Source organism: Arachis ipaensis, chromosome B04, assembly GCF_000816755.2.
Source record: "Arachis ipaensis cultivar K30076 chromosome B04, Araip1.1, whole genome shotgun sequence".
Lineage (NCBI taxonomy): Eukaryota > Viridiplantae > Streptophyta > Magnoliopsida > Fabales > Fabaceae > Arachis > Arachis ipaensis.
In genome coordinates, this window is record NC_029788.2 from 109,287,220 (window position 1) to 109,312,220 (window position 25,001).

At 37.3% G+C, this 25,001-nt stretch overlaps 2 protein-coding genes across 2 annotated transcripts; both read right to left on the minus strand.

The window, feature by feature from the left end:
• LOC107636840 lies at positions 1,768-2,835 on the minus strand. Its single transcript, XM_016340315.1, has 3 exons — positions 2,652-2,835; positions 2,263-2,555; positions 1,768-2,178 (listed from the first exon to the last, which is right to left on the minus strand). The coding sequence occupies exons 1-3, from the start codon at positions 2,833-2,835 to the stop codon at positions 1,768-1,770; spliced, it is 888 nt and encodes a 295-aa protein (XP_016195801.1).
• Positions 2,869-4,674, minus strand: LOC107636839. Its single transcript, XM_016340314.1, has 2 exons — positions 4,350-4,674; positions 2,869-3,644 (listed from the first exon to the last, which is right to left on the minus strand). The coding sequence occupies exons 1-2, from the start codon at positions 4,672-4,674 to the stop codon at positions 2,869-2,871; spliced, it is 1,101 nt and encodes a 366-aa protein (XP_016195800.1).

Sequence of the window (25,001 nt, forward strand, 5' to 3'; positions counted from 1 at the left end):
GATTTTAATTATCTGTTTGTTTTATTGTTACCAGTTTCTGTGGGTTGCGTATTCTGTTGATCGTGTTTATCCGAATATAATTCCCGTGGACATCTACATGCACTCGGTCATTTGGAATGCAACGATGCCGTTGGTATGTTTTGAGTGTATTGAGTGGCATGCTACGGACAGGTTCAGACGACAGTTCGGTTTCGTTCAGGGAGTTCCTCATCAGGAATGGAATCTAGACCGGGCATACGGAGAAGTCTTAATTGGTCCTAAGAATCTGAACTGGGCTACAACCACTGCTCATTCGTTTTGGGTGATGCAGTGGACGAACAAGTTCAATCACGTTCTTACTGAGGAACTCATGGGTCCGCAACAGCCATTAGATACTTATATGTACTGGTACCGTTCAAAGTATGGCGATCACCTGAACTTGTCGTTACTTGCAGACCATAATGATGTTGAGGGTGACCAGGTTATGGATGATGAAAACAAAGAGCAAGAGTCACAGTCACCGCCGCCTCCAACTCCACTTTCACCTCCACTTCCACCGCCAGAAGTGCAACCTCAATCCACAAGCCAATATGTACCTCAGATACAGTTTTCTACGTCATTCCCGATACATCAGCCTCAGTATGACTCAGGAGAGGGAGGTTCTTTTAGCCAGTTGCTTGGGTTCATGGCCTCAGATGCCGCCCAAGTACAATATAGCCATCAGCCCGACTTCATGGCAGGTAGGCATTTGTTTGACGCGAGGTATCCATTTTATACCTACTCGGGTGCTTCTGGAGGGTTTGTATCTGATGATTCTAGTAGGAGTGAGGGCAATCGAGGAGTTCTAAATAGTCAAAACCCGAGCCGTGTTTCGATGACTATGATTGAAGAAAATGCGAAGACATTTGAGCATGAGACTGATGAGTACTTAGTGGATGAGCCAGATGACGAGGCAGACGAGGAGTATGAGGAGGAGGAAGAAGATGACGACATGGACCAGGATGAAGAATCCCATAATGATGCAGGTATAAAATTGTTTTACTTTTTCCGTCAATTGATGTCATCATAGTATCTTATTGTTTGTTGGGTAGGATTGGTTAAATTATATACTTGTTTGGTCAATTGGTGTTGTCATGTTCATGTATGGTATGTTGGTTATGGTTGATTATACTATATACTTGCTTGGATTGATTGTTTTATATGCAGGTGACACCCGTACTCCAGATGAGACAGGCAAAGGCTACAACCTCAGGATTGATCCACCGCGTCGTAGCGCGAGTCGATACACTCCGTCTGTGTTCAAAAAGGCCGCGAAGAAACGCAAGAACATCGTCACCTTTGGAAAGTGGACAGCGAGGAAGTAGTTGTGGACTAGTTAGTTTTATCTATGTACCAGTGATCATTTGTCATGTTGTCCGTTACTATTTATGTTTGATTGAAGTTTCCTAAGTACCAACTGAGTATTGTATATTTCGGTTGATGTTCCTGACTTTCATTAACTATTATATGTATGATGAATTAACTATTATATGTATAATGAATTAACTGAGTATATGTATTATATAGGTTACAATGATACTATTATCATGAAGTACCTTGAAGAACATAACAATGATTCAGTTATCATAAAGTACATTCACATAGGTTACAATGATTCAATTATCGTGTTAGGAGACTGAAACAGGTTTTAGTAAATGTATTTTGAGAAAGTACATTGAACCCGGGTTACATTGTCTCATATATCATTCAAGTCTACTGCGTGTTAGGATCAACACTTGGACCTCCGCCCTAACGGCATCTACTCCGACTTAGTTCCTCAGCCCCACACTGCCTACATCGCCTCGGATGCCGTAACATTCGTGTGTCCATCTCATTCAAGAAGCGCGTCATCCTAGGTCGACCTTTGGCAATGCGTCTCAAGTACGGGTTCGGTACGAATCGAGGACCATTGTAAGAAGGCCACGTAGTTGGATTCCCGAGTGGCCTAAACCTTGCCCGATAAACGCGTCTAATTTGGTCCATCTTATAAACATCATGCACATACACCTGCCAATCTAGTCGTTGATTTGCACAACATGCAAACACATGCCGGCACGGAATTCGGTCCACCTGGAACTCACCACAGTCACATCTTTGACGACGGAGGTCAACAGCATACTCCACTCCACTTGGCATCTCACGCACTTCAAAGACCTCATTCTGCTTGTCGAAGCAATTAACCTAAATGTTTCCTGATGCAAGTTGATTTGCATAAAGTTTGGAGGTCACATGCTCAGAAAAAACATGGCCAGCATTAATCCGAGCCTCCGCCTTGGCTCTTTTCCGTGTGAACAACTCATTTAGTCTGTAGAATGTTGCTTTCACAAGTGCAATGATGGGAAGATTGTGTGCACCCTTCAAGATTGAGTTGATGCATTCGACTAGATTAGTCATCATGTGACCCCATCGGTAACCACCATCGAATGCCAACGCATACTGTTCACGGGGAATACGGTCTAACCAGTTAGTGTACGCCTCGCCCCGCTCTCGTAAACGCTGAAAACGCAATTCATACTCACGAGCCGTCCTCGAATATCCTACACAGTATCATATACCATACAAAGAATAAGTCTCACGATGTTTAGATTGATCGCAGTTTCATTAATAACAAACTTTGAAGTAATCGTTGTTACCTATATTGACGACAAGCTTTTGCAGGTACGGTGCCTTGAATTTCATCAGAAAGTTTGACTCTATATGCCTGATGCAAAACATGTGGAAAGCTCTAGGAGGTGACCAAGCTCCGTGACTGCGTTCCACAGCTGCATTTATCGACTCATGTCGGTCTAATATAAGCCCCACACCATCCCGAGTCATAACATGTTGACGTAGGTTACTAAGAAAAAAGTGTCACACATCAGAAGTCTCTCCCTCAACAATAGCAAATGCAATCGGGATGATATTGTTGTTACCATCCTGCGAAACGGCTACTAACAAACAACCCTTATACTTTCCGTACAAGTGAGTCCCGTCCACCTGGACAACTGGCTTACAATGTCTGAATGCTCTAATGCAGGGGTAATAGCTCCAAAGGACTCGATGCAATACCCGAATATTACTTACCAAGTCATCCCCTTGATATGCTGGCATAGTCTCGAAATGCACGACAGCTGATGGCTCCTTGTGACACATGGCCTCGAACCATATGGGCAACACTTCGTAGGATGCTTCCCAACCTCCAAATAGTTTCTCAACTGACTTTTGCTTAGCCAACCATGCTTTCCGATAACTGACGGTGTAGTTGAACTTTGACTGCACTTCTGCAATAACTGATTTTACCTTTAAAGAGGGGCCAGCCTCAACCAACGGCTTAATGGCTTCTGCAATTATATTTGAATCCAGCTTTGAATGATCCTGGGAAATGGTTGCTCTGGTACAAGTGTGGCTGCCGTTGTACCTCCTAATAACCCAACAGTACTTTCTACTGATCATGCTAACTCTGATAAGACAATCACACCCTGACCCGTACTGTGTACATTTCGCATAAAATGTCAACGACTCCGACTCATACACACGGTAGTCTACAGATCTTCGGAGGGTATACTCCTTCATCGCCTTAATAACAGCTTCCCTGGAACTGAATTCCATCCCCACGGCAAATTCACCATCTGCGACAAAAGGAACTTCTGCCAGGACGGCAGCCATACCATAAGTATTTTAATACACGATTATTTAATGGCCAAAATTAAATATTAAATAAGTACTCACAACATTAATAATGATATAAATAAGCTATACATTACGTTATTATCTCAATCTCAATTAAATAAAAAACAAACACATAGTTTCCTACTGTTAATTAATACAACTTAACTAAATAACTAAAAATAAATACCAATCTTCCAAATAACTTCATAAATTCTACAATAAACACTCATTATTAAAACCTAATTAACTAAATAACTAAATAAATACAAATTAACTAACTAAGTAAAAATAAATAGTGACGACCTAAACATGTAAAATTAAATACTATAACAAATGCTCATTATTAAAGCCTAATTAGCTAAATAACTAATTAAACACAAATTAACAAAATAACTAAAAATAATTACGAATCGCCTAAATAAACCCCATAGATACTATAATAATTACTCTTTAATAAATATCCCTAACTAACTAAGCTACTAAATAAATACAAATTAACTAAATAACTAAAAATATATACCGATCGCCTTAATAACTTGATAAATACTCTAATAAATACTTATTAATTAATACTGATTCACTAAATAACTAAACAAATACTGCACCATAACTACAGATTTGCTCAAATTATTTTAATCTTAAACTTGACTAAATAAACTATTTTACAAATGTTAAAGGAGTACCTGCACTCATATATTCCGGAAACTCCGGAGCATGCATGGCTTCCAAATCCAAAACTCGCATGAAAGATGGCTCCTCAAATGGCACTTCGTTCGCGAGTGCATTTGCAACGTCTGTCACATTCGGAGCCACACTGCCGTCACCTTGATCTTCATCTCCGTCTGGACCAACAACTTCGTAATTGCTTTTGAACTCTTCCTCACTGTCACTATTGTAGTCTTCCCGTAAAATATTTCGGTCGGCCTCAGATTGTTCGAATTCAATGTACAACTCGATGAACGAGATTTGAGCACAACTTTCAATGTATATTAAAAACATCTCCTGCATGCTCGCTTCATCCGTTATATATTTTGTCTAAAATTGAACGAACCCACCAAATACTGGTACAGGATATCTGTACAAAATACATGATATTTTTCTTGACATCTCCGAATCAATCTTCTCACAAATCACACCTTTAAGCTCTTCAAATGAAATTGTGAACGGAATAACAACATCCAACGGATCTTCACAAACAAATTTTACCCCTTCAGGGGTTTGCAACAAAATCTGACCAAAATAATACACTTTTAAAAGGACTCTATCATCCATTCTTCTCACTCAGTTATATAAACACAAATACTTCACTATAAAATTTTTCTACCCAACCCAACCACCACAACAACAGACCATGAGAAAAAAGAAGAAGAAGAAAACTCGAAGAAGATGAAGAATTTTAGATCTGGTCGGCGGATTGAGATTTGCATACCTTCGCAAGCGTATATATACACACATAAATCGGATCGAGGGACTTCTCTAACCTAATTCAAATATAATATATAATAGTGAAAACGGACCCTCCGATTTCTATTAGTGATAATAAAAAAAAAATTTTGCTCCTCCACAACTCGGACCCACCGAGTTGCTCAGCCTATATCCAACAACTTTGTTAACAAAGAAAACGGACCATGCGATTACCTTAAAGTGATACAAAAAATTTTTGTTTAGCTACAACTCGCAGGGTCCGATTTGCTTAACGTTCTCCTCTCCATGCAAAACAGACCCTCCGATTTGCTCAACTAAATCTAAAAAAGGAAATTGTTGGGTCCAATTTCTTCTAACCATCTCTGAGCAAAAAACCTGTCCCACATATTGGTATAGCTCCTCCTCATCCCATAACCCGGCAAAGCACACCCAGCTCTTCCATAACCAAAAAAATCAGCCGCGGTATGTATGTGTGCTTGGAAGAAGGGAGGGGAGCTATGGCGGCTGAAGGAAGGAAAGATATTAGGTTTGGGGTTTTTGGGGGTTATTTAGCAGTTTTAATAAAATAAGGGTAATAGGGTAATTGTAACTAATTTTAATTCAACAAAATTATCTACTAAGGAGGATATTATTGAATCATAGATTTATAAATTGATTTCAAGTAAAATACTCTAATTGAAAATATAGGATAGTATAATTTTTCCTTATTTCTAAAACCTAAAGTAATGAATTATAAGAGTATCAATTATTTAAATTAAGTCATGTAAAATTCTTATTATTTCATAAATTCTAACAATTCATAAAACTCGGAAGAAAATCAAATGCTTTTTCAAAATTTCTCAAAGTTCATATTCAAACAAGCGTGTATGAAAATTATAGCAAGGACGAAAGAGAAAGTTAAACTCTATTTAGAAAAGAAAATCCGAGGTAAAAATTTGCTTATAAATTGGTAAAGGAAATAAGTGATGCATTACAAACGGACAGGTTTCCACTAAACAAGGAAGCTCTTCAAAACTTCATTTAAAATAGTGCATGCCAACTTTAAAACAACTTTGTCAAAATTGAACAATGGTTTCAATCTCAATCAAGTAACAGAAAATAAATTCTGTTTAGAATTTCTTCAAAGAGAATTCAAAACTTCTTTAAACAAATTTTGAAACAAGACTCCAAAAATATACTTGAATTCACCATCTCAGAAGGACATTCAAGAAGATTAGCATGTACTTAAAAAAAGGAGTCAAGCCATACAAGAAAGGATCTTAAATCAAGGTAGTTCAAACAAGATCCACTAGGCATGAGACATCAAACAAGCTTTCAATTGATCCAAAAGAATACAAAAGTCATAGGAAAAGACAACTCATTCATTAGTAATTTCTAAGGATAAATCTTTGACTAAAAACTCTGGTAGAGAAAATGAGAGGATAAACGATGCACGAAATTGAAACAAATCAAGCTGACTCATATAAGGATGAGATTCACAAGAGAAGGGAAGCTGTGAGTGATGGTAGTGCTCACAAGAGGTAAAAGAATGATTAAGAACAGAATCAAGTATGACATTCATAGAGATAAAAAGCTTAATAAGGAACGAGTCCGCTCATAAGAAGAAAGCTATGAGTCCAACATTTTCAAAAGAACAACAATGGCATAAACAATGTAGTATGCTAAACCAAACTCAAGTCAAAAATAAATTAGGTAAAGTTTATCAACGAAAATAAACCAGAATAAAAGCGAAAAATCCTTTCTTTCCAGAATTTTGGAAAATACCCAAAAACATAATCAAATAAAGATGTCTATTGGAACTATAGTAAAATTACTAGAAAGTCAAATTGTATTTTAAGTAAGTGCAGTTCCATAAACCAGTAAAGCACAGGCAAGGTATTAGAAATAAATAGTTGTTAAACTGTACAAGGATTTTTCAAAGCTTCATATATAGATAAGTGTATACCGAATCAACATCAATTTTATAAAAATTTCAAAATTGATTGTAACTACTGTCGAATAGGAGAAAAACTGAATCAACAATTTCTCTAAGAATGGAGTCGAAATCCGGAGTTAAAAGGCACAACGCATTAAGACAAGTTCAAAGCTATATCAAAGAATACGTGAATCAAGAAGAACTCAAACAGAGAAAGATAGATGCAACAAGGATTGCAAACAAGCATATGCAATTAAGATCAAACAAGAATGCATATGAATAGAGGAATAGAGTTGAAAAATCAAACTACTTTTCAAAAGGATTGGCAAACAAGAACTTCAAGTTAGGATATGAAAGAACAGGTCGACTCGAACAGAATTCAAGACACACAACTGAATAGCCTCGAGAAATAGTTTCCAACGTTCCCAAAACCCGCGATCCGCTTTACTCAAAACTTGTATATCATCTATGATAATCCATCAGTGCTTTCATATACATAATTCACTAGTATTAAGTCGGCCAAACTTAATATCAGGAATTATGCAATGCAAGGCTAACGGCGTTAATCAATAGACCGTCATGTGCATAAAGCTCTAATTCTTGTTATCCAAACAAGACCTACTACATGACAACGCTCAGAGTATGCAATTGAAGCATAGTCGGTCCATTCCTCAGGCTCTACAGGAAAGACCGCTCTGATACCATAATGTAACACCCTAACTATCAAAGCTCACGCTTCCGGCTGCACGACTCTAATAGCTCGGACATTACGACGACTCTTATACTATTTAATACTAACATATGAGTCTGTTTAAAACTTCAAACCATAATACCGCTCCAAAAGTACCTTTGTTAGGTAACGTACATCCATACATACCATACAACTTATCCACAATTTTCTGGATACTACAAAGTGAACAAAATTCTTTTACTTGAACATGTGGAGATCATCAAAGAAGACACTGGGAGGAAGTTGGTGCACGAAATTGTGATCCTTAACAACGGCGCCAAAAACTTGGTGCTCGGAAAGTAATTCACACACTTTGTCACAACTTCGCACAACTAACCAGCAAGTGCACTGGGTCGTCTAAGTAATAAACCTTACGTGAGTAAGGGTCGATCCCACGGAGATTGTCGGCTTGAAGCAAGCTATGGTCACCTTGTAAATCTCAGTCAGGCGGATTCAAATGGTTATAGAGAATTGATAATTAAAAGATAATTAAAATATAAACTAGGATAGAGATACTTATGTAATTCATTGGTGAGAATTTTAGATAAGCGTATAGAGATGCTTTCGTTCCTCCTGAACCTCTGCTTTCCTGCTGTCTTCATCCAATCATTCCTACTCCCTTCCATGGCAAGCTTATGCAGGGCATCACCGTCATCAATGGCTACATCCCATCCTCTCAGTGAAAATGGTCCAAAATGCGCTATCACCGCACAACTATTCATCTGTCGGTTCTCGATCATACTGGAATAGGATTCAGTCATCCTTTTGCATCTGTCACTACGCCCAGCACTCGCGAGTTTGAAGCTCGTCACAGCCATCCCTTCCCGAATCCTACTCGAAATACCACAGACAAGGTTTAGATTTTTCGGATCTCAAGAATGGCCGCCAATAATTCTAGCCTATACCACGAAGACTCTGATCTCATGGAATGGAAGGCTCGATTGTCAGGCGAGGCAACCATGCGTCATGAACCAGAAGGCTAAGAGATATGCACTTAAGCGATTGCAAGTAGAACAGAGGTGGTTGTCAGGCACGCGTTCATGGGTGAGAATGATGATGAGTGGCACGGATCATCACCTTCCTCAGGTTGAAGAACAAGTGTATATCTTAGATAAGAAATATGCTTGAGTTGAATAGAAAAACAATAGTACTTTGCATTAATTCATGAGGAACAACAGAGCTCCACACCTTAATCTATGGTGTGTAGAAACTCTACCGTTGAAAATACATAAGAACAAGGTCCAGGCATGGCCGAGAGGCCAGCCTCCATGATCTCAGAACTAAATGTCCAAAGATGAACAAAGAATAATCCAAAGATATAAATACAATAGTAAAAAGTTCTATTTATGCTAAACTAGTTACTAGGGTTTACAGAAATGAGTAAATGATGCAGAAATTCACTTCTGGGCCCACTTGGTGTGTGCTTGGGCTGAGCATTGAAGCTTTCATATGTAGAGGTCTTCCTTGGAGTTGAACGCCAGTTTGTAACCTATTTTTGGCGTTTAACTCTGCTTTGCAACCTGTTTCTGGCGTTTAACTCCAGAATAGGGCAGGGAGCTGGCGTTGAACGCCAGTTTACATCGTCTAAACTCTGGCAAAGTATAGACTATTATATATTTCTGGAAAGCCCTGGATGTCTACTTTCCAACGCAATTGAGAGCGTGCCATTTGGACTTCTGTAGCTCCAGAAAATCTACTTTGAGTGCAGGGAGGTCAGAATCCAACAGCATCTGCAGTCCTTCTTCAGCGTCTAAATCAGATTTTTGCTCAGGTCCCTCAATTTCAGCCAAAAAATACCTGAAATTACAGAAAAACACAAAAAATTATAGTAAAGTCCAGAAATGTGAATTTTATTTAAAAACTAATAAAAATATACTAAAAACTAACTAAATCATACTAAAAACTATGTAAAAATAATGCCAAAAAGCGTATAAATTATCCGCTCATCACAAGACCAAACTTAAATTGTTGCTTGTCCCCAAGCAACTGAAAATAAAATAGGATAAAAAGAAGAGAATATACTATAAATTCCAAATATCAATGAAACTTAGCTCCAATCAGATGAGCGGGACTTGTAGCTTTTTGCCTCTTGAATAGTTTTGGCATCTCACTTTATCCATTGAAGTTCAAAATGATTGGCATCTATAGGAACTCTTTTGGCTTTTTCTGCTTGCTTTTTCTTTTTCTTTCTCTTTTTTTTCGCCATTTTTCTTTTCTCTGCTTTTCTTTTTTTTTTCGCAAGCTTTTCTCTATTCACTACTTTTTCTTGCTTCAAGAATCATTTTTATGATTTTTTAGATTATCAAATAACATTTCTCCTTTTTCATCATTCTTTCAAGAGCCAACATATTTAACATTCATAAACCATAATATCAAAAGACATATGCACTGTTCAAGCATTCATTCAGAAAACAAAAAATATTGTCACCACATCAAAATAATTAAACTAGTTTCAAGGATGAATTCGAAACCATGTACTTCTTGTTCTTTTGTTTTTAGAACAGTTTTCATTTAAGAGAGGTGATGGATTCATAGGACATTCACAGCTTTAAGACTTAGACACTTAAAAACTAATGATCATATAGTAAAGACACAAACATAAATAAAACATGAAGCATAGTAAACGAAAAATAGGAAAATAAGAACAAGGAGATTAAGGAACGGGTCCACCTTAGTGAGGGTGGCATCTTCCTCTTCTTGAAGAACCAATGGTGCTCTTGAGCTCCTCTATGTCTTTTCCTTGTCTTTGTTGCTCCTCCCTCATAGCTCTTTGATATTCTCTAATCTCATGGAGGATGATAGAGTGCTCTTGGTGCTCCATCCTTAATTGTCCCATGTTGGAGCTTAATTCTCCTAGGAAAGTGTTGATTTGCTCCCAATAGTTCTGTGGAGGGAAGTGTATCCCTTGAGGCATCTCAGGGATTTCATGGTGAGGAATTTCCTCATGCTCTTGTTGAGGTCCATGATCTCTTGTTTGCTCCATCCTTTTCTTAGTGATTGGCTTATCCTCTTCAATGAGGATGTCTCCCTCTATGTCAATTCCAGCCGAATTGCAGATGTGACAAATGAGGTGAGGAAAGGCTAACCTTGCCAAAGTGGAGGACTTGTCAGCCACCTTGTAGAGTTCTTGAGGTATAATCTCATGAACTTCCACTTCCTCCCCAATCATGATACTATGAATCATGATGGCCCAGTCTATAGTAACTTCAGACTGGTTGCTAGTAGGAATAATTGAGCGTTGAATAAACTCCAACCATCCTCTAGCTACAGGCTTAAGGTCCAGTCTTCTTAATTGAACCGGCTTACCTCTTGAGTCAACTTTCCATTGAGCTCCTTCCACACATATGTCCATGAGGACTTGGTCCAACCTTTGATCAAAGTTGACCCTTCTAGTGTAGGGGCATGCGTTTTCTTCCATTATTGGCAAGTTGAACGCCAGCCTTACATTTTCCGGATTGAAATCTAAGTATTTCCCCTGAACCATTGTAAGCCAATGCTTTGGATTCGGGTTCACACTTTGATCATGGTTCCTAGTGATCCATGCGTTTGCATAGAACTCCTAAACCATTAAGATCCTGACTTGTTGAATAGGGTTGGTGAGAACTTCCCAACCTCTTCTTTGGATCTCAAGTCGGATCTCCGGATACTCATTCTTTTTGAGCTTGAAAGGAACCTCAGGGATCACTTTCTTTTTGGCCACAACTTCATAGAAGTGGTCTTGATGGTCTTTTGAGATGAATCTCTCCATCTCCCATGACTCAGAGGTGAAAGCAATTGCATTCCCTTTCCTCTTTCTTGAGGTTTCTCTGGCCTTAGGTGCCATTAATGGTTATGAAAAAATAAAAAGCAATGCTTTTTACCACACCAAACTTAAAATGTTTGCTCGTCCCCGAGCAAAAGAAGAAAGAAAGAAGGAGAAGAAGAAGAAAAATGGAGGAGAGGGAGAGATGTGTGTATTCGGCCAAGGAGAAGAAGAAATGGTTGTGTTGTGTGAAAATGAAGGAGGGATGATGGGTTTATATAGGAGTGGGAAGGGTTTAGGGTTCGGCCATTAGGGTTGGGTTTGGGAGGGAAAATAGTTTGAATTTTGGAGGTAGGTGGGGTTTATGGGGAAGAGTGGATGGATGTGAATGGTGAAGAGGTGATGGGGAAGAGTGATTGAGGTGATTGGTGAAGGGTATTTGGGGAAGAGAGTTATGAAAATGTGTGAAGAGGAGAGAAGAAGTGGTGGGAATCCTGTGGGGTCCACAGATCCTATGGGGTCCACAGATCCAGTGGGGTCAAGGACTTAACATCCCTGCTCCAATTAGGCGTGTAAAACGCCCTTGTTGTGCAATCCTGGCGTTTAACGCCAGAATGCTGCCTGTTTTTGGCGTTAAACGCCCAGAAGTAGCCTATTTCTGGCGTTAAACGCCAGAAAGATGCTTGTTTCTGGCGTTTAAACGCCAGAATGCTCCTCCTCCAGGGTGTGCTGTTTTTAATGCTATTTTTTTCATTTTGTTTTTGATTTTTTTTGTTGTTTTTATGACTCCTCATGATCATCAACCTAATAAAACACGAAATAGAAATAAAAAATAAAATAGATATAATTAAATAACATTGGGTTGCCTCCCAACAAGCGCTTCTTTAATGTCAAGAGCTTGACAGTGAGCTCTCATGGAGCCTCACAGATGTTCAGAGCATTGTTGGGACCTCCCAAGACCAAACTTAGAGTTTGATTGTGGGGGCTTTGGTTGACTCTACAGTGAGATAAGCTTTTCATGCTTCCTCTCCATGGTTACAGAGGGAGATCCTTGAGTTTTAAACACAAGGGTGTCCTCATTCAGTTGAAGGACTAACTCTCCTTTGTCCACATCAATCACAGCTTTTGCTGTGGCTAGGAAGGGTCTTCCAAGGATGATGGATTCATCCTCATCCTTTCCAGTGTCTAGGATTATGAAATCATCAGGGATGTAAAGGCCTTCAACCTTTACTAACACGTCCTCTACTTGTCCATAAGCCTGTTTTCTTGAGTTGTCTGCTATCTCTAATGAGATTCTGGTAGCCTGTACCTCAAAGATTCCTAGTTTCTCCATTACAGAGAGTGGCATTAAGTTTATGCCTGACCCCAGGTCACACAGAGCCTTCTCAAAGGTCATGGTGCCTATGTTAAAGGGTATTAAAAATTTACCAGGATCCTGTTTCTTTTGAGGTAGAGTTTGCTGAACCAAGGCATTTAGTTCCTTGACGAGCAATGGAGGTTCATCCTCCCAAGTCTCATTACCAAATAATTTGGCATTCAGCTTCATAATTGCTCCTAAATATTGAGCAACTTGCTCTTTAGCAATGTCTTCATCTTCTTCAGAAGATGAATAGTCATCAGAGCTCATGAATGGTAAAAGGAGGTTCAATGGAATCTCTATGGTCTCTAGATGAGCCTCAGACTCCTTTGGTTCCTCAAAGGGAAACTCCTTATTGGTCATTGAACGTCCCAGGAGGTCTTCCTCACTAGGATTCACGTCCTCCTCCTCCCTTGTAGGTTCGACCATGATGGTCAAATCAATGGCCTTGCACTCTCTCTTTGGATTTTCTTCTGTATTGCTTGGGAGAGTACTAGGAAGAGTTTCAGTGACCCTTTTACTCAGCTGGCCCACTTGTGCCTCCAAATTTCTAATGGAGGACCTTGTTTCATTCATGAAACTTACAGTGGCCTTAGATAGATCAGAGACTATATTTGCTAAGCTAGATGGATTCTGCTCAGAATTCTCTATCTGTTGCTGAGTAGATGATGGAAAAGGTTTGCTATTGCATAACCTGTTTCTTCCACCATTATTAAAGCCTTGTTGAGGCTTTTGTTGATCCTTCCATGAGAAATTTGGATGATTTTTCCATGAGAGATTATAGGTATTTCCATAGGGTTCCCCCATGTAATTCACCTCTGCTATTGCAGGGTTCTCAGGATCATAAGCTTCTTCTTCAGAAGATGCCTCTTGAGTACTGTTGGATGCAGCTTGCAATTCATTCAGACTCTAAGAAATCATATTGACTTACTGAGTCAATATTTTATTCTGAGCCAATATGGCATTCAGAGCATCAATTTCAAGAACTCCCTTCCTCTAAGGCGTCCCATTACTCACAGGATTCCTTTCAGAAGTGTACATGAACTGGTTATTTACAACCATGTCAATGAGTTCCTGAGCTTCTGCAGGCATTTTTTTAGGTGAATGGATCCACCTGTAGAATGGTCCAATGACATCTTTGATAATTTAGACAGACCATCATAGAATATATCCAGGATGGTCCATTCTGAAAGCATGTCAGAAGGACACTTTTTGGTCAGTTGCTTATATCTCTCCCAAGCTTCATAGAGGGATTCACCGTCCTTCTGTCTGAAGGTTTGAATATCCACTCTAAGCTTACTAAGCTTTTGAGGAGGAAAGAACTTGGCTAAGAAAGCCGTGACCAGCTTATCCCAAGAGTTCAGGCTATCCTTAGGTTGAGAGTCCAACCATATTCTAGCTCTGTCTCTTATAGCAAATGGGAAAAGCATAAGCCTGTAGACCTTGGGATCAACCCCATTGGTCTTAACAGTATCACAGATCTGCAAAAATTCAGTTAAGAACTGAAAAGGATCTTCTGATGGAAGTCCATGAAACTTGCAGTTCTGTTGCATCAGAGAAACTAATTGAGGTTTAAGCTCAAAATTGTTTACTCCAATGGCAGGGATTGAGATGCTTCTTCCATGTAAGTTGGAATTTGGTGCAGTAAAGTCACCAAGCATCTTCCTTGCATTGTTATTATTTTCGGCCATGTCTCCTTCTTTTTCGAAATTTTCAGTCAGATTTTCTCCAAAGAGTTGTGCTTTAGCTTCCCTTAGCTTCCTCTTCAGAGTTCTTTCAGGTTCCGGATCAGCTTCAACAAGAATATTCTTGTCCTTGTTCCTGCTCATATGAAAAAGAAGAGAACACAAAAGAAAATATGGAATCCTCTATGTCACAATATAGAGATTCCTTATGTAAGTATAAGAAGAGAAGAGTAGCAAAAGAAAAAGATAAGAATCCAAACACAGGAGAGAGGAATGGGTTCGAATTTTTGAGTGAAAGAGGGGTGTTAGTAGATAAATAAATAATTAGAAGGAGATGAGAGAGGGAAGAATTCAAAAATTAAACAAAATAATAAAAAAATATTTTTGTTTTTATTTTAAAATTAAAGTTAAAATTTGAAAATTAGAAAGAAAAATGAAATTAATTTAAATTGAAATTTAAAACAATTAGTTAATTAAAATTGAATTTTGAAAAAGAAGGAAGGGATTTTCGAAAATTAGAGAGAGAGAGTTAGTTAGGTACTTTTGAAAAAGATAAGAATCAAACAAAAAGTTAAGTGGTTAATTGAAAAAGATTTGAAAATCAAATTTTGAAAAGATAAGAAGTTAGAAAAGATTTTGAAATTAATTTTGAAAAAGATGTGATTGAAATTTATTTTGAAAAAGATTTGAAAAAGAAATTTAAAAAGATTTGATTTTGAAAATTAAAGTTGATTACTTGACTAACAAGAAAAAAAAAAGATATGATTTTAAAATTTAAAGATTGAACCTTTCTTACTAGCAAGTAACAAACTTAAAAATTTTTGAATCAATCACATTAATTGTTAGTAAAGATTTTGAAATTATGAAACAAAATAAGAAAAAGATTTTTGAAAATCAATTTGAAATTTTTGAAAATTATGAGAGAAAAATGAAAAAAGATTTGATTTTTGAAAAAGATTTGAAAAAGATAGAATTTTGAAATTGAAAATTTGATTTGACTCATAAGAAACAATTAAATTTAGAAACTTTTTGAAAAAGTCAACTCAAATTTTCGAAAGTTTATGAGAAAATGGGAAAGATATTTTTTTTTATTTTTGAATTTTTAATGATGAAAGAGAAAAACAATAAATTGAAACAAAATATCAAAATTATGAATCAAAACAACTAATGCATGCAAGAACACTTTGAATGTCAAGATGAACACCAAAAACACTTTGAATGTCAAGATGAACATCAAGAACATATTTTTAAAAATTTTTAAGAAAAGAAAAACATGCAAGACACCAAACTTAAAAATTGTTATTCTCTAGACACTAATAATTTGAAAATGCATATGAAAAACAAGAAAAGACACAAAACAAGAAAATATGAAGATCAAGCAAGAAGACTTACCAAGAACAACTTGAAGATCATGCAGAATGCAATGCATGGATTTTCGAAAAATGCAAAAAAGAGATAAGCATGCAATTGACACCAAACTTAAAAACTGACACAAGACTTAAACAAGAAACATCAAATTATTTTTTTTATTTTTATGATTTTATTAAAATTTTTGGTATTTTTCGAAAATTAATTGGAAAAGAAAAATAAGGATTTCAAAATTTTTAATAAGAATTCCAGGAATCTTGCAATGTTAGTCTAAAGCTCCAGTTCAGGAATTAGACATGGCTTACTAGCCAGCCAAGCTTTCAGTGAAAGCTCCGGTCCAAAACACTAGACATGGCCAATGGCTAGCCAAGCTTTAGCAGATACAAATCAGACATACAACAACTGATACTTCATTCAACTTGCTTCTGTGCTGATGAGTGGAAGCCTCGGTCCAAAAGAATTAGACATGGCTTTACAGCCAGCCAGGCTTCAACATGTTTCATGAAACTCTAGAATTCCTTCTTAAAAATTCTGAAGAACATAAATTAAATTTTTTTGAAAAATATAATTTTTTTGAAGAATTTTCGAAAATAAAAATAATAAAAACAAAAAGCTTAAAATTAAAATAAAATTACCTAATCTGAACAACAAGATGAACCGTCAGTTGTCCAAACTCGAACAATCCCCGGCAACGGCGCCAAAAACTTGGTGCACGAAATTGTGATCCTTAACAACGGCGCCAAAAACTTGGTGCTCGGAAAGTAATTCACACACTTTGTCACAACTTCGCACAACTAACCAGCAAGTGCACTGGGTCGTCCAAGCAATAAACCTTACTTGAGTAAGGGTCGATCCCACGGAGATTGTCGGCTTGAAGCAAGCTATGGTCACCTTGTAAATCTCAGTCAGGCGGATTCAAATGGTTATAGAGAATTGATAATTAAAACATAATTAAAATATAAACTAGGATAGAGATACTTATGTAATTCATTGGTGAGAATTTCAGATAAGCGTATAGAGATGTTTTCATTCCTCCTGAACCTCTGCTTTCCTACTGTCTTCATCCAATCATTCCTACTCCCTTCCATGGCAAGCTTATGCAGGGCATCACCGTCGTCAATGGCTACATCCCGTCCTCTCAGTGAAAATGGTCCAAAATGCGCTGTCACCGCACGGCTATTCATCTGTCGGTTCTCGATCATACTGGAATAGGATTCAGTCATCCTTTTGCGTCTGTCACTACGCCCAGTACTCGTGAGTTTGAAGCTCGTCATAACCATCCCTTCCCAGATCCTACTCGGAATACCACAGACAAGGTTTAGATTTTCCAGATCTCAAGAATGGCCGCCAATAATTCTAGCCTATACCACGAAGACTCTGATCTCATGGAATGGAAGGCTCGATTGTCAGGCGAGGCAACCATGCGTCATGAACCAGAAGGCTAAGAGATATGAACTTAAGCGATTGCAAGTAGAACGGAGGTGGTTGTCAGGCACGCGTTCATGGGTGAGAATGATGATGAGTGTCACGAATCATCACATTCCTCAGGTTGAAGAACAAGTGTATATCTTAGATAAGAAATAGGCTTGAGTTGAATAGAAAAACAATAGTAATTTGCATTAATTCATGAGGAACAGCAAAGCTCTACACCTTAATCTATGGTGTGTAGAAACTCTACCGTTGAAAATACATAAGAACAAGGTCCAGGCATGGCCGAGAGGCCAGCCTCCATGATCTCAGAACTAAACGTCCAAAGATGAACAAAGAATAATCCAAAGATGTAAATACAATAGTAAAAAGTTCTATTTATGCTAAACTAGTTACTAGGGTTTACAGAAATGAGTAAATGATGCAGAAATCCACTTCTGGGCCCACTTGGTGTGTGCTTGGGCTGAGCATTGAAGCTTTCATCTGTAGAGGTCTTCCTTGGAGTTGAACGCCAGTTTGTAACCTGTTTCTGGCATTTAACTCTGCTTTGCAACCTGTTTCTGGCGTTTAACTCTAGAATAGGGTAGGGAGCTGGCGTTGAATGCCAATTTACATCATCTAAACTCGGGCAAAGTATGAACTATTATATATTTCTGGAAATCCCTGGATGTCTAATTTCCAACGCAATTGAGAGCACGCCATTTGGACTTCTGTAGCTCCAGAAAATCTACTTTGAGTGCAGGGAGGTCAGAATCCAACAGCATCTGCAGTCCTTCTTCAGCGTCTAAGTCAGATTTTTGCTCAGGTCCCTCAATTTCAGCCAGAAAATAACTGAAATCACAGAAAAACATACAAACTCATAGTAAAGTCTATAAATGTAAATTTTATTTAAAAACTAATAAAAATATACTAAAAACTAACTAAATCATACTAAAAACTATGTAAAAACAATGCCAAAAAGCATATAAATTATCCGCTCATCAGACGTCCACTGTGAGAGGAGGGGAGCTGAGGCATTATGACCATCATCTCCCCTAACAAGGGACAACCGTCAAGCTAGTGACGTTAAAGAAGTGCTTGTTGGGAGGCAACCCAACCTTAGGTAACTCTTTCGTAATCTTTTCCAAATAAATGGTTAGTTAGACTTTTATGTATTGCAAGGAATTAAGTTTGATGTTGCATACCAATATGATTGAGTTGAAAAAAGAACAAAATCAACGGTGAATGTATGGTACTAAGTTTGGTGTTCCACCATTAATTGAGCACAAAGTAACCCTTGAGACAATCATGAATGGTCACTAATTCCAAACAATCACAAAAGTGAATTAACTTTGCATTTCATTTGTTTACTTTCTAGTTCTATAGTTTTATTTTCTCTTAGAAGTGAAGCACGTGTAGTTTCATGCATGCATGAAAAGCTTAAATATGCATTCTGCTTGTGCATAGAAGGATGAGCAAGAAACTACGTTTGGTGTTCAGACACCAAAGTTAATTCAAAAAGTCAAAAGCATACATGCATGATAACTATCTTTTAAGTGCTTGGGAACAAGCAACTTTCAAAGTTTGTTGTAGGCAGTCATTTTATTCCTCTGAGGAACTAGGCATCATCATCCGGAAAGACAAAGAAGGACATAGAAGCCAATAGTGATGGTAAGAAGGAGTGAAGCAAGTGGATACCAAGAGGTTGTATCGTCAACTAATTGTCTTTGGTTTAAATTGCTTTGATTTAAAGTGCTACTGTGCCCCTGTTTTGTTTAGTTTTCCTTTACCTTAATAACCATGATTCATGACATTTCATAGCACCATACTCTCGAAAAATTGCTTGCACCCAATATCTCTAAGAATGCAACAGAGAATTATTCTTTGAAAGGACTAAGAATGCAAGTTTTCCAAGATCTAAGGACTAACAAGCACTGGAATCCTTGCATAATCATACCAATTGGAGTTCACCCCATGATGAGCAGATATTTTATACGCTTTTTGACATCATTTTCATATAGTTTTCAGCATGTTTTGTTTAAGTTTTAATATATTTTCATAGGTTTTAGTGCAAAATTCACATTTTTGGATTCTACTATGAGTTTATGTGTTTTTATGCAATTTCAGGTATTTTTTGGCTGAAATTGAGGAGCTGGAGCAAAAGTCTGATTCAGAGGCAAAGAAAGCACTGCAGATGCTGTCAGGATCTGACCTCCTTGCACTTGAAAGAGCTTTTCTGGAGCTACAAAAGTCTAAATGGAGCATTCTAAATGGCTATGGAAAGCTGACATCCAGGGATTTCTAGAAATGTATAATAGTTCATACTTTGCTTCAGAATTAAAAGCCCAAAACCGGCGTTCAACGCCAGCCATCTACCCTATTCTGGCGTCCAGCGCCCACATGGAGGAGACCAGCATCCAACGCCCAAAAGGGGGCTCCTAGCCAGTGTTCAATGCCCCTAGGGAGTCTTAGCACATGGGAGACACTAAAGCTCAGCCCAAACACTCACCAAGTGGGCTCTGGACGTGGATTTTTGCATTAAAAGACTGTTTTACCCTTTTTATGTAATCATTAGTCATTAGTTTAGTATTAAAAGGAGAAAATCACATTTGTTTAGGATCTCTCCCAGCATTTTTTGAACCTTTCTTTGTATTTTCTATTAGTATGAGTCTCTAAACCTCCTAGGTTAAGAGGAGGAGCTCTGCTGAGTTTTATGGATTAATAAAAGTATTATTGTTTTATCTCAATTCGTGTTTGATTCCCTATTCTAAGATATATCTACATTCTTCAACCTTATGAATGAGTTGAACCGGCACAAGGTTATCTCTATTCTACATGGGTTCAGCGAGCGTCTTTCATCGGATATCAATGAACCACTAGCTTGATTATACATCTCTTAGACAGCTAATTCACGATTTCGTTGGGGACTTATTGAGACACCAGTTCAGCCGAGGTATGGGGAGATTAGGGTCTTTGTGGTAAAGGCTAGAACCAAAGGCGCAACATTCTCTGATCCGGAAGATTTGACTTTGTCTGTGGCATTTTGAGTAGGATCATCTAGGGGAATGGATTGCAGGAGCTTCACCCTCATTCAGACTGGACACGCACTAACCCTGGTGTTCAGCCTAGAGGAGAATCAGAAACCTCTCAAGAAAGGCGTTGATCACATACAGCCTGCATAGAAGAAATCATTCACAGTTGTCATAGACAGTGAGACCGAATTAATCCAGAAGAACAAAGCATCTCTAAAGCGTTAACCATCTTCTTATCATTGCATTCACCTTCAATTGAGTAATGTCATCTTTATTTTACTTTTATGTGCTTTAAACAAATAAACAACTTTTCTATCCGTCTGACTAAGATCTACAAAATAACGACAGCTTGATTCAAGCCAACAATCCTCGTGGGATCGACCTTGACTCACTCAGGTATTAGTTGGACGACCCAGTGCACTTGCTGGTTTAGTTGTGCGAAGTGTAATTCTGCGCACCAAATTTTTGGTGCCGTTGCCGGGGATTGTTCGAGTTTGAAGAAACTAACAGATTATTTTGTTGCTTAGATTAGGTATTGTCTTTAATTTTGTTTGAGTCTTTTAATTTCTTTTTTTTTTGAAAAAATAAAAAATTTTTCCAAAATTTTTTTTTCTTTATTAATCTTTATCTTTTGTTTGAGTCTTTTGTTCTGGTTCTTGTTAGAGTTCGAATTCCTTGAGTCTTTTTTCCAAAAATTTTCAAAAACAGTGTCTTTGGTTTTCAAAATTTTTAAGTTTGGTGTCTTTTGCATGTTCGTTGTTTTCTTGGAATTTTTTTTAAATTTGTTCTTGGTGTTCTTCTTGATCTTCAAATTGTTCTTGTTTTTCTTCTTGTTTGATCTTTAAAATTTTAAGTTTTGTGTCTTTAGGTGTTTTTCCTTTCAATTTTCAAAAATTATTACTTTTGGATCTAAAAAATTTAAGTTTGGTGTCTTTTGGTTGTTTTTCTCTTTCTTCATTAATTCAAAAAAAATATATTTTCTATCTTTTTACTTTAGTTTTCGAAAATTGCAACAAATTTTTCAAATTTTAATTTTAAAATCATTTTCTTATCTTATCTTAGTTTTAAATTTCAAATTCAAATCTTTTTAAAATCAAATCTTTTCAAAAATCATATATTTTTCAAACTACAATCTTATCTTTTTATCTTTCTTAAAAATTCAAAAATCTTTTCCTATCTTACATTAATTTTTGAAAATCTTGCACATTTAATTTCAAAATTTTTAAATTAGGTGTTTTCTTGTTTGTCAAGTCAAGATTTAAATTTTAAAATCTTATCTTTTAAAATCTTTTTCAAAATTAAATCTTATCTTAATTTCAAATCTTTCTTAATTAGTTACTTGTTTTCTCTTTCTTCTTTTTCAAAGCTTCCTAACTAATTCCTCTCTCATCTTTTTCGAAAATCATCAATTAATTTTCAATTCTTTTTTAGTTAATTAGCCTTCAATTTCGAATTAAATTAATAAATAAAATAAAAAAACAAAAATATTTTAATTATAATTTACATCTGTATCCCTAATTCTTCCACTTCTCCTACCTTTCTTCATCATGAACCCAAATGGAAATGAAGAGTTCAGAAGAACTCTGGGGTCCTATACAATCCCCACTGCTGACTTCTATGGAAGAAGTATTAGCATACTCCCCATCAGAGCAAGTAACTTTGAGTTAAATCCTCAACTCATTACTCTGGTACAGTAGAACTGTCAGTATTCTGGACTTCCACAAGAAGAACCTTCTGAGTTTCTGGCAGATTTCTTGTAGATTGCTGACACAGTATATACTGAGGGAGTTGATCAGGATGTTTATAGACTGCTACTTTTTCCCTTTGCTGTAAGAGACCAAGCAAAGAGGTGGTTGGATAACCAACCCAAATCTAGCTTGAAAACATGGAAACAACTAGTAGATAAGTTTCTAAATTGATGCTTCCTCCAAGGAAGTTAACCCAGTTAATACTGGATATTCAAGACTTCAAGCAAGAGGACAGTGAATCTCTTCATGATGCCTGGGGGAGGTACAGGAGAATGCTCTGGAAATGTCCCACTGAAATGTTTTCAAAATGGGTGCAATTAGACATCTTCTATTATGGCCTTACAGACATGGCCCGGATGTCTTTAGACCACTCTGCTAGTGGATCTATACATATGAGGAAAACAATTGAAGAGGCTCACAAGCTTATTGAAACAGTTGCCACTAACCAGCATCTGTACTCAGCTGCTGAGACTTCTATGAAAGGAGAGGTTAAGGTAATATCTACTGAACCTAACCCTCCAGAATAGGATGACCCATTAACTCAGCAACTACACACCCTTAATCAGCAACTGCTGGAGTTGCAAGAGGCTTTGAGAGAAACTCAAGCTTCCAACAGGAATGTAGAAGCCCAGCTGAGTCAAACAAGGCAGCAGTTATCTAAGCAGATAATAGAAGAATGTCAGGCTATCCAACTGAGGAGTGGGAAGTCACTAAACACCCAACTTTAGTACAACAGAAGATCAAAATAAGAAAAGCTAACAGAGGGATACCAGACTACTGTCTGATGAGCGGATAATTTATACGCTTTTTGGCATTGTTTTTACACAGTTTTTAGTATAATTTAATTAGTTTTTAGTATATTTTTATTAGTTTTTAATTAAAATTCACATTTCTGGACTTTACTATGAGTTTGTGTGTTTTTCTATGATTTCAGGTATTTTCTGGCTGAAATTGAGGGACTTGAGCAAAAATCAGATTCAGAGGTTGAAGAAGGACTGCAGATGCTGTTGGATTCTGACCTCCCTGCACTTAAAGTGGATTTTATGGAGTTACAGAACTCCAAATGGCGCGCTCTCAATTGCGTTGGAAAGTAGACATCCAGGGATTTCCAGAAATATATAATAGTCCATACTTTGCCCGAGTTTAGACAATGAAAACTGGCGTTCAACGCCAGTTTCATGCTGCATTCTGGAGTTAAACGCCAGAAACAGGTTGCAAAGTGGAGTTAAACGCCAGAAATAGGTTACAAACTAGCGTTCAACTCCAAGAGAATCCTCTACACGTGTAAAGCTCAATGCTCAGCCCAAGCACACACCAAGTGGGCCCCAGAAGTGGATTTCTGCATCATTTACTCATTTCTGTAAACCCTAGTAACTAGTTTAGTATAAATAGGACTTTTTACTATTGTATTTACATATTCGGATCAGATCTTTGATCAGTTTTATGCTATCTTAGACCTTTTTGAGGGCTGGCCATTCGGCCATGCCTGGACCTTCATCACTTATGTATTTTCAACGGTAGAGTTTCTATACACCATAGATTAAGGTGAAAATGGCTACTCCAACTGAATGAGTTGGACGAGTTCCGCTTAGCTGCATTTGAAAATGCAAAGATCTATAAAGAAAAAAGCAAAAAGGTGGCATGACAGGAAGATAGCTTCTAGAGTCTTTGAACCAGGCCAAAAGGTTCTGCTCTTCAACTCAAGACTCAAATTATTTCCTGGGAAACTCAAATCCTGCTGGAAGGGACCGTATGTGATTACTAGTGTATTACCTTATGGGCACATAGAACTTCAAGGTAAAGATCCAAACAACAGGTTCACTGTCAATGGACAGAGAATCAAGCATTACCTTGAAGGATATATTGAGCCAGGAGGCTCAACACTACTACTAAGTTAAGTACAGTAAAGTCTAGCTAAAGATATTAAAGAAGCGCTTATTGGGAGGTGACCCAATGATCAAAGTGCATATTATTTTCTATTTCTTTAATTATTTTTGTTTGAATTAGTTTTCTTCTTAATTAGTCCTATCAATTTGTTTTTTATAGTGATCATAAACAGTGTTTAAACAAGACACAGAATGATGCAGAACAGAAAATAGAACACCCTAGAGGAAGCACCTCTCTAGCATTGAACGCCAGCCAGGGAGTACTGGCTGGGCGTTTAATGCCCAAGAGAGGAGGCAGGACCAGCGTTGAACGCCCAAGAAAGAAGACAGCCTGATGTTGAACGCCAGAATGGAATGCCATTCTGGGCGTTCAACGCCCAACAAGAGGGCACAGCCAGCGTTAAACGCTAGAATCCAGCCATTCTGTGTGTTTAATGCCAACTAAAGGGCCAAGGAGGCAACTTTCCCCAAACTTTATCTTTTCTTCATCTTCTATTCTTTTCTCATTCAACCTATCATTTTAAATTTCAAATTCAAAATTCCATGATCTTCAAACTTTAAACCTTTTTCAAAAATTTCAAATTCAAATTCCTTTCAATTTTTAAATATTTTTTTATTTTCTTTTCAAATCTTTTAAATCTTTTCATATCTTTTGTAATTCTTGTTCATATCTTTTAAACTTTAAAACCTTTTTTTATTTTCTATCTTATCTTTTATATCTTTTTCATATCTTTGATGATTAACCTAATTTTAAAGAAACAAAACTTATCTTTCTTTATCTTTTTCAAATCTTCTTTATCTTTATTTGAAATTAAATTCGAAAATCCCTCCCTCCCTTCCCTATATACATCCGTGTTCCCCTCTCTCTCCTTCACCTCCTCTCCATTCGAATACTCTTCTCCTATTCTCCTCTCTCCTTCACTTTCTTCATCTTCCTTTTGCTCGAGGATGAACAAATCTTTTAAGTTTGGTGTGGAAGGAGCCTTGTTCTCTCATTGAAACTCGAACCCCATGGCTCAAAGAAGTGGCAAAACCGCTTA

What these genes read in the sequence shown, in the direction of transcription:
- LOC107636840 (XM_016340315.1), bottom strand. Translation starts at nt 2,835, where the DNA reads ATGACTCGGGATGGTGTGGGGCTTATATTAGACCGACATGAGTCGATA. An exon ending in AAAGCTTGTCGTCAATATAG is followed by an intron (nt 2,556 to 2,651) that starts GTAACAACGATT and finishes GATACTGTGTAG; the next exon opens with GATATTCGAGGACGGCTCGT. An exon ending in CTCGGATTAATGCTGGCCAT is followed by an intron (nt 2,179 to 2,262) that starts GTTTTTTCTGAG and finishes TTCGACAAGCAG; the next exon opens with AATGAGGTCTTTGAAGTGCG.
- LOC107636839 (XM_016340314.1), bottom strand. Translation starts at nt 4,674, where the DNA reads ATGCAGGAGATGTTTTTAATATACATTGAAAGTTGTGCTCAAATCTCG. An exon ending in TCCGGAATATATGAGTGCAG is followed by an intron (nt 3,645 to 4,349) that starts GTACTCCTTTAA and finishes CCGTCCTGGCAG; the next exon opens with AAGTTCCTTTTGTCGCAGAT.